The following is a 15,827-nucleotide window of genomic DNA, read 5'->3' as shown; positions in this document are numbered from 1 at the left end:
TCTTAAGGCAATTGAAAAATGGTTAGAAGCAACCATGGCAGCCTGCTTCTGTTCAGTTTAGGCCAACCCTTCTGGCAAATCGCTCCTGAGCAATTGTATGTACACCTGCTTTTTAAAGAGGCAGATTATCTGACTCTGTTTGCCACTTGTCAGTTCAGAATGAATAATCTTACTAAAGTTGCATCCCCACTTTCTGATCATGCCCTCAGGGTTTCCTCACTCATCTCTCTCATAACAATTTCCATCTTGACTTCATGCTTTTTGTCTTGTTTTTTTTTTCCTTTAAAAATATTAGGCTGAATTGTTTGCAACCTTCAATAAGCAAATAGGATAATTTGTTTGCATACACTACTTGTGTGGGGAGATGTGCTGTAATTGCAACTTAATTGAATGGCTGGCAAGAAAAATCAAATTAAAGTCACAATCGTTCATGCCAAACATCATAATTTCCCCTTCCCTTCAGCTTCCAAAATCATGTTTTCATGTCACGCTCTTTTGGTGAATGTTGTTTACCCCTGGATTTAATTTGTTAAATTTTCAACTTTTTTAGTTTATGGACAAATGAAACATTTAGTTCTCCCCATAAATATATAACTGTTGAGATAAAAAAAATGGAATATTGAGAGTTCTGCATGTTCATTACCATACGAAACACGGGCTGTAACAGTGTAAACAGTGTTTGGCTGCTCAGTTGTGTTTTTCATCTTTAATTCCTTATTCCCACTTCCAGATAAAACCGAGTGAGATTTCTACAGTGGTCACTCAGTTTTTTATTTAATTTTCTTTTCTTACCATATCTAGTCTCCATCTCCTGATTCCTCTTCACCCCGTGGTGCTGAATCGTCAAGTAGGCAACATCACCAAGATGTCTGTGGTACAGCAGAACCTTCCACTAATAAAGAGGTAGAGTGCAATCTTTTTAAGAGACACAGTCCGGTTCCACTTATTGCTCATGTCTTTATATCTTCTTCCCCTTCCTTGTATAGGAAAAAAACAAAACTGGCATAAGTTATTGTTATATTCTCCCTCGTGTTTTGTGTCTCTGATTGAAACCCTAATTTAACACTGCTGTTTCTGATGGCATTTTTTTTTTTGCAGTGATGTTTGTGTAACAGGCTTAGGAGAGTTTATTTATTTAAGAGCAGCCAATATCCCCTCTGTACTGGGGCAAGAGGAGGCAACATTTTCTTTTCCCTCTCTTTGCAGAATGTCTTGCTACAAAGGAGGTTACATTTCTTACGTCATGTCTACACTAGCACTTATGTCAGCAAAACTTTTGTCACTCATGGGGTGTGAAAAAGACACACCCCATAGCGACATAAACTTTGCCGGCGTAAGTGCTCATGTGCACAGGGCTATGTTGGCGGGAGACATAGCTCCTGCCAACACAGCTACTGCTGCTCATTGAGCTGGTTTTATTATGTTGACAGGAGAGCTCTCCCGTCGGCATATCGCAGCTACACAAATGATCTTACAGCAGCACAGTGTATTGGTACAGCTGTGCCTCTACAAGCTTGTAAATGTAGACATGGTCTTAGTCAGGATGATAGGCCTACCAAAATAAATAAATATTAATACAGCACTCTTCCTATTAGTGTTGTCCCCTGTTTTATCAGCAGGGAAGTAGAATCGTTGAAGTGTGAAGTGATTTGCCCAAGTCCAGGCAGTGATTCAGTGGCAGGGCTGGAAATAGAATCCAGGAGTTCCTGACACTAGACTCTCAAAAGTGCCTCTATCTTGCAAAGACTTATGTACATGGTTAATTTTACAAACTGTGAATAGTCACGTTTTTGTCAATGGGACAACTGAGAATGTGGAAAATTTATCATGTGCATTTAGTCTTTGCATATTGTGACTGGGGAACTATACAAACAGAAAAATTGCAGTTATCAGTTTTTATTTTCTAACTTGAATAAACATAGTGCAAACAAAGGAAATCTTCAATTATAGAAAGCAGACACCATCTAACTATCAATTTGTATTGTGATATCTATGCACTAGCCAGTTTTCTACCGATATAGAAATTGGCTGAGTCTCACTAGAAATATTTGTTAGAATTGAAATTCCAAGTAATAAATAGTCATATCCATGTTTTCTTTGTTTCAGATTTGACAAAGAAAAAGTATAGGCCTATGATTTATGAATTATTTTTTTAAAAAATCTTTATTTACATCTTGGGAGGTGATGGCTTTCAAAAGGTTTAAAGCTATACCAAAGTCTTTAAGAGTGTTAGTTTTGTGCTTTTATCTGTGATACTCTTTGCTCATTATAGCCTTTGGCTTTCATTAAAGTACAGATTTAGTAATTTCACATAATCCACTTTTGACTACTAACAGTTATTAGATATTGTTAGTCATAGTCCAGGTGTTAGTGAAATAAAATGCTACCCATTTTAGTCTTGAGCATTGGATTGCATACAGTATCGGGGTAATAAACTAGATTTCATAGCAGGATATGTTGCAGAACTCATTTCTCAGGGTTGTTGTTTTTTTTTTTAAATCAGCATTGCATTCTTCTGTACATTCCTTACAAATAACAATAGTAAGAGTAAACCTCTTTGCTTTATGGGAAATAGTTATATGTCTGAACAAAACTTTTTAATTTTAAAGAAACCTAATGTTTTGTTGACCAGACAAAAAGATTAATCCAACAAACATTACCTACTTATTTTATGAAATTATATTTTATACACCAGGATTTAAAGATACATATTTCTATGTTTAAGTGACATCAGGTGATGCCTTCTGTTATTTCTAGTACTAAAAGATTCCCAAATAAAACTACTAGAATTAATTTTTTTTTTAGTTTAACATTGTTGCAGTTAATGAATGTGTTAGACTTTTAATTTGATGTTAGTTTACTCAACTTTGTCCCAAAAGGAAACTCTGTGGGGCAATCAGATTCCCCGATGGCTGACCAACATGAATTGATTAAAGTTAAAACTAACTACATAAAACTTCAGACAATCAGTCGAGTCCTTGAGTCTGTTAATTAGAAAAGTGTATACTTTAAAACTGCACTTGTATGGATAAGCTTGTTGTTTTCTGAAACACACAGTCGATCTGTTCTCTGCACCTGTCAGAAGGCAACCAGTCAAACTGTTGTGTACTGCACTGACAGCAATCAGATACAATGATCAAAATCAACCTCTATCGTGGGTTTAATAAAAATTAGTCATTGTAATAGACAGGATGGTCTCAGAGCAGCCTCTCCTGCTTTGACAATAAATGTTTCCCAACACTTAATTTTCCTTAAATGTGTTTAGCAGCAAGAGGCCATTATTCAGGGACAGCTTTGTCCCCTGTTGGCTTTATCTCTCAGAAGAAGAAAGCAAGTATTTCAGGGTTGCCCTGATATCCTTATATCATGCCCTGATTAACCTTTTTTCTGCCACGAGCAGTTGTTTTTATAGCAAGCCCAGTATAATAAGTTGTAAAATACAACTACTCATAGAATCCATGTAGTAAGAAATGGAAAAGATTTACTGGGTAATTTAGTCCATCTTCTTGCCTCTTAGGTGCAACTGCCTGACTGTGAGATTGGTTTACATTTTTACAAACATAATACCTGGCAAATTGCTCAGCATAAAAAGGGATAATAGATTTACTATGTACTGTAAGTGAACATTCAGAAGCACTTGTACCTCATATGAGATACTGGGCTTGATCCTGAGCTCTCACTGATTTTCCACTACTATAATTATATTGAGAAATCAGTGGAGTGAATGCTCATGTACTTCATTGTGGAATTAGGGTTAGGCATACCAACATCTCGTAATCCTTCGCTTCTCCAGAATTCTTGTCACAAACATATGTAATAGCAGCACATATTGCAGTGCATCATATTACCCTGCATACTTTGACATAGAAATTGCCTTTAACAAATTTCCTCATATAGGCTTATTTCTAAATGTAACTAAATGATGAGTACACCTCTACTCCGATATAATGTTGTCCTCGGGAGCCAAAAAAATCTTACTGCCTTATAGGTGAAACTGCGTTATATCGAACTTGCTTTGATCCGCCAGAGTGCCTAGCCCCGCCCCCCATTCCCTCCTGGAGCACTGCTTTACCGCGTTATATCCGAATTTGTGTTATATCAGGTCATGTTGTATTAGGGTAGAGGTGTATTACTGCAGTTAGAACTGGTAGGTGTATGAAGACTTTCATTAGGCCTTTTTCTAGAAGTTATAAATGGAAAGGTCCTGTTATTTCATCTAGTCAACCTCTCTGCAAATGCAGGATAAATGATTTTCCATTAGTCAGTCCCACCTTTTACATTTGTTTAAGCTGAGACCCATCAGTTTCCCTGCCAGATATCAACAATCAAAGGATAAATCCAGAGCTCACAATTTTCAGTGTCTAAATCACGTTTTTATTTGTGATTTGAGTGTTTAATATAGCATAACTGTAATAACTACCTTTTATTTTAACAAATTGAGTCTGTATATAATTTTTTGGTCTAGCGTTATGATAATATTGCAAGTCCTTTTAAATATTCCCAGATTTTTTTTTTAAATTTGGAATTCCAAGTACTTAGAAATGTGATTTATTGGGCACTATTCCTGTTGTTCCTATATAGATCAGAGCACCTCTTGGCACTCAAAAATGTGCTGTGTAGTACCAGACTCAGGGTAGAACTGCTTAATATATGAAAATGGTAATGATATAGACTACACTTCAGGATAATAACTCCTTAATAATTGCTGATATTTTGAGAACATTTAAAATTTTTCCTAATAAGCTGTCAGCTATCCCTCACTAATTAATTGTCACTGTGTTTTGGGGTTTTGTTGTTTTTTGTTCTTTTTGCATGGAAGGCTTTTTAATATTTGAGCTTTGTTCTGTTTGAAATCCTGTTTGTCTTAATTACAGTCCAGAAAAAGTTTGGCTTCATTCCCAACCTATGTTGAAGGTAAGCTGTGAAAAATGTAACATTCAGTATATAACACTGTTTGTATTATAATATAATTCCTTTGTACAAATGAAAATGCAAGAAGTCTATGGACTGTGAAGGTAAATGTTAACTAGGGCTGGGTGAACTTGTTTACATCAAATATGAACCAATCCAGAATTTGAACCAACCCCCAGAACTATATTTTGGAAGTTAGAAAAGCTTAATTCTCTTTTATTTTGTAATGTTTCATTAGTGGTCTCAGCCCAATTCCTAAGGGATGGGTGACAACATCGCATAAGGCACCACTGGAATTTTCAGTAATCCATAGCACCATTCTTGGAAATCACAGCACACTGGATGTGCATGGAGACTGAACTACCCTCTGATGACGAAGGATGGAGGTCAGACTAGATCATAATGGTCCCTTTTGGCTTTAAAATAAAATAAAAGCATCAATGGTCTCTCCAGGGTTGAGCTTTATTGACAGGGCTGTGGTGGTGGTGAGGAACGTCCATTGCCCATGCTGTACCTGCCCTGTGGATAAATAATTTTTTTTAAATTATATATATAAGGTTCACCCATCACTAGAATTAACATAAGCATATACATACTTGAATATTCTGTGTGTACACCTAAATATTCAGCTGTATGCCATAAAACATAAATAATATAAAGTAATGATAGCATGGAACAAGCAGGGACATTCTAAGTTAATTTTCTTACTTTGTCCTTAAAACTCTTGCAGTTGGCTTTTTGATTTATATAATGATGAGAGTTGAAGCCAACATCAGATTTCTGTCCTGGGATTCCTTGGATTGTTTTCCAGTATGCTGCATTTGGAAGGCTGTACATTAAAAATACTTTTTTACAGAATTTCAGAGAGCTGATTCAGTCTTTGAGGTAGATACTGTAAGAAAAATAAAATGTCACCACTTTAAATTTTATGACAATAAAATGTTGATAACTTTACAAAAAGTGAATTCTCACAAAAGTAAATGCTATGTATATTTTAATTAAATTTGAACCCAGATTTTTCTTTCTTGTAAACCGATAAGCAATGTGTTATATTAAGCTGCCTTCGAGATCATCATGAGAGGTTAAACCTTTAAAGAGGAAAATCTAGTTCTTAGCAGCTGAAAGATCCAAGGGGAGAATATTGCTTCAATTTTAAAGTGATCAATCTGAAAAACCATAGACCATATAGATATTATAGAGACTTGTCCTGCAAGGAACTGAATGCCTCCTGATCAGCATCATAAGCTTGCACTGATGCCAGTGGGAGTTAAGATTTCTCAGCAATTTGCAGGACCAAGTCAGTGGTATATATTAGCCCAAGTATAAATCCCTTACTTTGCACATCTAGCATTAGAGCCTATAGCAAGGAGAGTTTCTTCGTCTAAATCAAAATTATCCCTCCTATAGAGATCAATCCCTCCTGTATGACTTTTGTGAGTAGGTCTGGCATAAAACTATATACTCTTCAATGTGAGGTGACAGTTTTTAACTCCACTCTGGGGAAAAAAATCATACCTATAAAATGCTCTGAGGAGATTCCACTGCTCATCATTCCAATTATGGTCAGTGCTTGAAAAAGAGAGGTGATCGTGGTTAATATTGAGTTTATGTCCCTGTTCTTTTTATTTTAGACTCTAGCTAAATGAGATGATTATCTTAGTCAAAGACATAAGGATATTGGAAGTGGAGAGAGAGAGAGAGAAATGAAAAGGCTTTGTATTTTTTGTAGGAATTAAAATACATTGTTTATTTTGCTCTAGTTAACCTTGTCTCATGGAGCAAATTATTGTGGAAGGCAGGTTGGATTAACAATTGCAATTTCTATTGTAGAGATGTTGAAAGCACTTTGCTCGGTGTTTTTGTTTGCCTTGATTGAAAATGTTGGTTGTCCTGCCATCATGCTAACTCTAAATAGCTTAGAGCAGCATTTATAGTCATCAGATGCAGGCTAAGTAGTGCAAGTGCTGTTTCTCTCCATAGTATAACATAATTTTGCTCAGCAATTTGTTTTCTGTGTTATAGTTCCTGGACCCTGTGATCCTGAAGACTTAATTGATGGAATTATTTTTGCTGCCAATTACCTTGGCTCTACTCAACTCCTTTCTGACAAAACTCCCTCCAAGAATGTGCGAATGATGCAGGCTCAGGAAGCTGTCAGCAGAATCAAGGTGAGGAATGTATCTTGCTGTTCATATGATTGGTGTTTTCAAACTGCAGATGTGGGTGTTGCATGCTTACCCAGGTATTCCTCCCTTATTGTTATATATTGTTTCAAAGGTTAAGTGCCAGTTTATCCTTTCTTCTGAAAGAGATTCATCTCATCTGTTTGGTCTGATTTTGGGACTTGAGTAGGAAGGAGAATGGACTGGATAATTTGGTTTAATATGCTTTCCAAATTCTAGTAATCAAAGCTTATGGTGATTTAAATGGTGGTGTAAGTTATATCATAGATGTAAGACGTGAGAAAATAGGTTTAGAGGGAAATTTATATTATGTATACTTCTTTTGCCCACGCTCTAATTTGGCATTCAGGGAAAGTTATTACTACTTTAACAGTCACACCCATTTTCTGACCACTTCACAGGTAGGCAATCCCAGCAGCCAGAATGCTGTAAGAAATAGTTCATGTAACCTCGGACACTAAACCTTGGACCTATGGTGAAAGAATAAATATTGGCCAGATCACCAGGCTCATTCTCTAATTTTAAACTGAAGATGCCATAAATTATTTAATTGCCACTTGGCCACCTGAGATGAACAGTTGACTGTCTCATTCTAAGGAAGGTAGTTCTGAAAATGCAGGACTCTCCTAGTACTAGTCTACATTGTCAGCACTGGGTGTGTGTATGTGTATTGTGCTGTGCTGTGCTTTGTCTCCAAAATACTTTTCTAAAAGGATGCTGTAGTTTTGAGAGGCACTTTTCCCCACTGCTGCATAATGGTATTTCATATTGCTTACAATAATTCAGTTACCAAATATCTGATCAGAAAATATATTTTCATCAGTTCAATATTAAAATGTTCACAGGTCGCTGGTATCCAAAATGATGAACACCCAATACAGGCTGTGTTTAATAACATTGTAAATGGGGCTGTTATTAAGGTTGCCCAACGCGTCCCATAATAAGACTCTGTTTTTAGTTGCTTCTAATTTTGCCAGGATTTACTCACTTGAGCTGAAATTCTGCCTCAAGCTGAATTTTTTTCTGGAAAACTTCAGCCAAAACTGTTCAATCATTTCTGAGAATGAAGCCAGGGGAAAATATGTTGTTGTGGCCATGTTAAAAAATTCTGGTGACTTCTCTTGGAGAAGCTCTAGCGTCCCTGGTCACGCTTTAAAGTAGGGACTTGAAAGTTGGCAGAACGGTGGCCTTTCTGTCCAGTATGTCCCTTTTGCCATCTCTGTGAAAGTCCTTCCAAATAGGGCAAAGTTATAAGCCTTTGAAAAATCACAGTTCACACATGCTCAGTAGAGACTTTGATTTTAAAAGCTACAATTTCAGAAGATTTTGTCTTAATTGAGCATGCTTCACCTTCTCACACTTCCTATTGCTGACGAGACTCCACCGAGCAATGGAGCATGCCCCAGCCTAGGGCTACATAGATTAACTCAGATTTTCCCTGTGATGGGTGCTCCAAGCCAGGCTTGGGCTAAGAACTGGAACCAAGAGCAGGGTGCCTGTCTCTTTTGTGCTTTCAAAGACCCTCTGCTGGCAACCAGGCAGCATGGAGGAGAAATACCTCCTTTAAATGCAGAAGGGACAAAAGCTGGACTGATGGGAGAAACAGGAGTAGATTGGGAGTCTGCTGAGACTGGGAGAGAAATGTGACTCAGAGTTGAGGGGGGAGACTGAGGATTGAGTGCAGGTGGGCCGGCTGGGGCTAGGGAGAGAAGCTGTGGAAGTTGCACCCACCCTTCCCACGACCCCTGCCGCATCGTCTTTGCCCGACTTCCCAGTCAATGTCTCAGGATGATGCTAAGGCACACCAGGAGCTGTTTAAGAGGGTGGCAGCGAGCCTGGGCTTACAGGCAGAGGAGGTTAGCAGAACCCTCTGATGGCCTGTTCGACATTCTGGCTGCAGTAGCCCCATCCAGGGTGGTGCTTCCTGTACATGAGGGGGTGGCAAAGCCCTCTGGCAAACCCTTTCCTCCCTCCCGCCCATTTCCAAGTGGGCGGAGAGGAAGAACTATGTCCCTGCTACAGGATCTGAATATTTGTACATTCCCCCGCCCCAAACTCTCTTGTGGTATCTGCGGCCAACGAGAGATAGACAGGGTCAACCCGGCCCTACTCACAAGAATAAGGATGGAAAGAGGCTTGACTGGTTTGGGAGTGAAGGTTTATTCATCTGCCAGACTCCAGCTCAGAGTGGCTAACGGCCAGGCCCTCCCTGGCAGATATGATTTTAATGTTTGGCAGTCTATCGCCAAGCTTGTGGACATGCTGCCTGAGGAGTCCAAGACAGAGTTCCTGGCTATCCTAGAGGCGGGGAAAACGTGGCGAGGACCTCCCTCCAGGCCGTTTCAGATGCAGCGGACTCGGCCACGAGGTCCATGGCCACGGTGGCGATGAGGCAGGCATCGTGGCTGATGTCTTCTGGGCTGGCTGCGGAAGCCCAGCTCTCACTACAGGACCTCCCCTATGACAGCCTGGCCCTGTTTGCAGAGCAAACAGACACAAAATTACATGGGCTGAAGGACTCCAGGGCTACCCTTCGGTCCCTTGGCCTATACACACCAGCCCCTGCTAGAAAGAGGTTCAAGCTGTAGCAACCTCATAGACCTGCTAGTCAGGCAAGATCGGAGCCTTCTCATAAGATGGGCAAGGGCTACAAGTGCCGCAAGGGCTACAAGTGCCACCAGGTGGGCTCAGCCTTACAGTCGGGTTCATCCTGCTTCCCTTGAGGGAGCAAGCGGGCATTTTGAGGGTATGCCCCAGAGCAACATCCCAATCTTCAAACTGGCTCCTCCCCCTCTTTGTTTTGCCAATTGCGTTTCTTATTTCCTTCCCGCTTGTGCTGCAATAACTATGGACTGGTGGGCCCTCAGCATGGTGGCAGTGGGGTACATCCTGCATTTCTGCCCCTCCCTCCCACTCCCCTTCCCTGGCCCTTTTCAGGGACCCTTCTCACAAGCAGCTGCTCAGATAGGCAGTACAGGCCCTTCTACAAGTCAGGGCTGTGGAGAAAGTCCCTGTGCATCGAAGGGGAAAAGGGTTCTATTCCCAGTATTTTCTCATTTTGAAGGCCAAAGGCAGTCTCCACCCTATTCTGGACCTGCAGGACCTCAACAGATATGTCAATAAGTTGAAGTTTCGCATGGTTTCCCAGGCCTCCATCATTCCTTCCCTGGATCTGGGAGACTGGTATGCCACCCACGATTTGAAGGACACCTATTTTCATATATCAGTATTCCAAGGGCACAGACTTTTCTGCATTTCATGGTGGGGACCACTCACTACCAGTTTACGGTGCTCCCTTTTGGCCTTGAAATGGCACCAAGGGTGTGTGCCAAGGGTGTTCACCAAGTGCATGTCGGTAGTGGCCGCTTACCTCAGACATCGGGGTATCCAGATCTACTCGTACGTCAACGACTGGCTCATCAAGGGCTGCTCCAGGTCCCAAGTTCAGCACAGCGTCAAAGTGCTGCAGGACTCATGCCGAGCTCTGGGCTGTTGATAAATGAGCAAAAGTCAATGTTAGTCCCGGTACAGAGTATCAAGTTCATTGGCGCAGTGCTGGACTCTACTGATGCCAGGGCGTTTCTGCTGCAGGATAGGTTAGACTCCACGTCAGAGCTAATTGCTGACCTCTTTGTGCACCCGATCAGCACAGCCAGAGTCTGTCTCAGGCTTCTAGGCTACGTGGCAGCATGCACCTACATGGTCTGCCACACAAAGCTCAAAATGCGGCCCCTTTAGCTGTGGTTGTGTTGCAGTCTACATGTCTGTGAACTCCTGTGAACGCCTCTGGTGTTACTGCTTGGGAGTCACCTAGAATGGAATGGACGTGAGCAAGCACTCGAAGAAGAAAAGACAGTTACCTTTTTCTTGTAACTCGTGTTCTTCAAGATGGGTTGCTCATGTCCATTCCATAACCCACCCTCCTTCCCCACTGTCCAAGTTCCCGGCAAGAAGGAACTGAGGGTCAGGGGAGCTGGCTGCGCCTTTTATAACACGGCATAGGCGTGCCACTCCAGAGGGCGCCAGAGCCGGTCCCCTACGGATACCACTGAGGAAAAAACTTCCGGCACCAGGTGCATGTGGCAATCTTACACACCTAGAATGGAATGGATATGAGAGAAACCTCTCGAAGAACACCAGTTACGAGAGAAAGGTAACTGTCGTTTCCTGAGTCTTGCTGTTCCTCTGCTGTGAGCAAATCTCTGTGAAACCCGCTGAAAAAGTGTGTCTCTAATCCCCCTCTAGCGCTAGTCTACATAGAGGATGACAACTTGCTGCTATTATCTGTTATTCCATGAGCAAAAGTGGCAGAGGTCTGTGTGGATCAAAAGGTTCAACCTTGCTGGTGACTCAGGATGGAATTTCTGTTTGTTTCTTTCTTTTTTTTTTTCCCTTTCAGTTTTGCTTTTTTATAAATCTAGGACATTACACACACAAACTATGTTAAAAGAACATTATTAAGGTTGCAAAAGTAAAAACTCAAAAGTTAGGAATTGCCAGTAATAAGATTGTCTGTGCAACCTTTATTTGCCCTCCTCCTTTTGTGTATGCATTATGATTCAGTCTTTATTTATATGACCACATATTATTTTTTCCACAGGACCCCTGCATCATTCAGTGCTCATTTTGAATGGTACGCACTTAATGTGCAGCTATTCAATATTTTGTTTTTTCCTTGTTGTTCAGTATATGGGCCTACGCCTTATTTATTATACACTATTCAAATCTTTCTCTGAAGACAGAATTAATTTCCTCATGGATTTTTCTATGGCACTTATCCATACAGTATCTTAGTGCTTCATAAACATTATTTAATCTGTCTTCAAACACCCCTGTGAGATGAAGGGGAGGTATTATTGCCATTTTACAGATGGGGACGTGAAGCACAGAGTGATTAAGGTCAGAAGTATTCGCAAATTGTGGGTGCCCAATTTGAGATGCCTTAGGGTCTGATTTTTCAGAATACTTTACTTCATTCAGAGCATCATTCTTATGCCTTCCTACCCTGGGAAACATTATATTTTTACTGCAATTTACAAATGGATGTGTCATGACCTGCCCCTTTCTGGGCACACTCCTTGTTCAACCGTGATGTGTCTGGGTTGCTGGGTCAGTCCTTTTTCTCCTCTAAGCTTCCTCTCAGGACACTTGCCCACAAGTACAGGACAATCTTGGCTGTTTTTCTTAACTGTATTTTGAGGACCTTGCAGATCTCTTCAAAACCCACAATCTAGCTCCCCAACCTCCTCTCTGATCCTGCCCCCCCTTTCCCAGGAGCCAGACGACCACCCTTCAAATTCAAAACCCTCCAGAGTTCCAAACAAGAAGTCTGGATGGAGCTTCTGTTCAGGAGTCCAAGCTTATGTGTGTATGTTCAGCCAGTGGCATATCTTCTTTTTGGCCTTCGTCCCATAGCATATCCCATCATGCAATTATGCTTAACAATGTCTATTCTATAACATCTCATCGTACAATTTCAAAATTAATATAGTTCCTTCTCCGCAGGATGGTTTTTTATTCCCTAGTTCTTAAGTTCTGTATTCTATCTAATTTATGAAATTTTAAAATATTACATTTATTAGTGGTTGTCATTTTTAAATAAATAGTCCCATAGATATAGAATTTGTTTCCTAGTGTTCTTATTCATAATTAAAATATAGTATTAACTATGGCCAAATTCTGCCCAATGCCCCATACAACCCACTTGGTGCTGAGGTACCTATTTGACTTACTCATGGTGAACACCAGGCCCGGTATTCGTACGCCCAACAGGTAAATAGGCACACAGTTACTCACTTTGGTGACATTTGCTCCAGTGTCGAGGCCCACATAAAGGCTCTCATTCCATTTAAGACTCACCTAAGACTTTAACATGGGACCATGGGAACTTTCACAAGCTATGAGGTGAATTTCAGAAACCATTGGCTACTTGTAAAGAGGACTGACCTGCAGGGAACATATTACACCAGTGCCCCTATCGCTACTCTGGCTCCCTTTTTATTTCTAGGTGAAATTTAAAAGGGTGGTGTTTATCTATATAAAGCCCTAAGTAGTTTGGGTCTGAGATTCCTTAGAAATATTATATCTTCCCTGGCTCTTGCTATGAAATCCTGGCTCGTTTGTAGCTTCTCTGTGATAGACGACCCACCTGAATCTCTGCTGCACATTTCTTTTGTGGTCATGGAAGGATTTGGCCCAAAATTTTGAAGTGTCATTTAGAAACTATTGTTAGTGTGTGTCCTGCTCCTCGTTCCTTTTATAGCACTGACAGGTTTAGTGCAGTAAAGTGTTATGTGCACACACTGATACCAGACAGACAAAACAGCTTTTTAAAGATTTGATTAAAGTAGAAAGGCAAATGCATTGTGAACATCCTGTAGTTAACCTACATCCAGAACCTCCTGATGTCTTTTCCTGTTAAAAGGTGTAACAAAAGTTGTGAATTGATAGGCTATTTTTAAAAAAACTCAAGTGCCTGAAGTTAGGAACATAAATAAACGACCTGATTTTTCAAAGATGCTGAGTGCATGGAGCTCCCATTGAAGTCAGTGCCTCGCTTCAGGATCCCAGGTCTGAAAATGTTCTTTTTTGTTTAATGATCCTTGATAAAGTTTTCCTGTAGTAGAGAGAGATGGCTTTTGACCACACATTTCTCAACTTGTCCTTAGATAGATTTTGCAGATCTCAGACACGCTTTTGCATTGCTCATGTATCTTTCTTGTTATATATAGACATAATTTCTTCCCAGGTTTTTTTTCCCTTCTAAGTTCACCCAGGTTATACAATTGAATTGCTTTAAAGATATTCATCTTAACATTGGTGACCTGATGGGGTTGTTGCTATTTACACGTAAAGACACTTTTCCATTTACTCTTGTCCATCAATAGTCCATCATCTTATGATTACGCAGAATGAAATATGGATCCATAGAGTATCTTTAATAATACAGAAAAGCTCTCTTTAGATATAAAGAAAAGGAATTACATTAAAATCATCCATTTAAACATCTGGTTGACTAGAGGAGATTTTTAAAACAAAAATTATTTTAGAAGTATATTTAGTATTAATGAAAGGTACTGGGGCGACAACTCTGGGGAATGAAGTCTATTTATTCATAGTACAAAGGCAACATGAGGGGCTCTGATACAAGTGGTGAGCACAGCATAAATGCTTGAGTAGGTAGATGGAATGTGAGCTGGTGCAGTGAAAGCCTCCCCTTCTTATCTTATCATCCCTGACCTGGGAGGACCACTTCTAGTGATGATCGGTCAGTTCAGTCCCTCTGGGGAAAATTCATCTTCATGTACCAGGCCTACGCACAACTTAAGTCCTCAATATAGCGCTTGAATGGAACTTAAGTGATACCCAGACTTTGTGTGGGCCCTCTGCTCAAGTATGAATTTCACTCTGTTCATTAGTTTGCACATCACTTTGAGACTAAGATGCATTATATAAATGCTAAGAATTATTATTAATTCTTTGCTGAAACTGCAACAAAGGTAGTTTCAGCAAGGTGGTGTTTTTTGTGATGCGGACAGCTGTCCACTGAACTAAGTGGGACCATCCAGTAATATTTTTGTTGACCTCTGAATCTAAAGGTCCAGTTATGCAAAAACTTACTAGTAGTCAATGAGAGCTATTCACAGAACTAAAACTACGGCAGGTGGGGTTTTCAAGATTTGGCATTTGTTAGCCAAGACTTTCATTCATTACCAGAATGAGATAGAATTAACTGAGTGACCTAAGAGTTGAAAGGCTCTGTTAGTCCCTTTACTAATCTCCAGCGCTAGCCATCCCTCCCAACCTAAGCAGATTTTAATTGTTGTTAACATCTGGAATAAGAGGCTGAATCTCACAGCCCAGAAAAAAAACAGTGATTAATTGTTAGATTTCACTAGCAGATTTGATCTGTGTAGGAGGCCTGTGCTTTTTTGAATACCAGTTGACCCCATTACGGAAAGGAATTGACACAATCCTTATCTGAGGATAGTTTAAAAGCCTACCCATTATTATTTAAGTGCCATCAGTGTGCTTACAAGACATAGGAAGATGCAGTCTCTGGCACAAAGAATTTACAATCTGATATAGATATAATGTTTATTAAAATGTGTACAGATATTGGTAGTCAATATAGCTGCAAAATGTATCTTTCTTTTAAAAAATAATTGTAATGAATTTTTTTTAAATTGTAAACAAATCATAGATAGACCAAATACATCTCAATCAAATGAAATACTTAGAACTTGTCTTTCCTCACTGTATTTATTAAATAATATTAAGTTTAGACTAAGATTGTCTTATATTTTTGTCGTACTCATGATGGTGTGAAAAGAACAGCTTGACTAATGTAGCTAGAATTACTTGTATAGTATGTCTGAACTTGTCCGATACTATTTCTTGCATAAAAGGCATATTGGTGTTATGTTTTCATGGACTTTTTTCCTTTGTTTAACAGCTACAGATTCAGCCCCTTTCATGTTCACCTTCTCTGAAGTGTTAATCATTTCTTAAACATGAATGTGTGTTCCAAGCCATTACATTAGAGTTTTGTTAAATGTTTGAAAATAGTATTCCAAGAAGGTAAAATAAGACAGCAGTCCTGGTGCTGCTCCCATTAAGTCAAGAACAGAATCACAAAGTGCATAAGAGGTTGCTCTGGCTCACCTTTCATGTACCGTATCTGCATTACCTAGTTCTGACTCAAGCAGACTTTTTTTCATTTCCCTTTGTGAG

At 39.8% G+C, this 15,827-nt stretch overlaps 1 protein-coding gene across 8 annotated transcripts in view; it reads left to right on the top strand.

Annotated features, from left to right (window-relative positions):
• APBA1 (amyloid beta precursor protein binding family A member 1) overlaps positions 1-15,827 on the top strand; it is a 140,537-nt gene that overhangs the window by 103,961 nt on the left and 20,749 nt on the right. For all 8 annotated transcript variants that reach the window (XR_005600899.1, XR_005600892.1, XR_005600898.1 and 5 more), the window contains 3 exons: positions 802-903; positions 4,875-4,914; positions 6,934-7,079. Coding sequence is in view for 1 of the 8 variants with exons in the window: in XM_039545864.1 (XP_039401798.1) it covers positions 802-903; positions 4,875-4,914; positions 6,934-7,079 (288 nt within the window). In the remaining 7 variants the exon portion in view is untranslated. The remainder of the gene's footprint in view (positions 1-801; positions 904-4,874; positions 4,915-6,933; positions 7,080-15,827) is intronic.

Source organism: Mauremys reevesii, linkage group 6 (assembly GCF_016161935.1).
Source record: "Mauremys reevesii isolate NIE-2019 linkage group 6, ASM1616193v1, whole genome shotgun sequence".
Taxonomy (NCBI): Eukaryota; Metazoa; Chordata; order Testudines; family Geoemydidae; genus Mauremys; species Mauremys reevesii.
The sequence above is the reverse complement of the archived record's forward strand: the minus strand, read 5'-3'. Positions and strand labels throughout refer to the sequence as shown.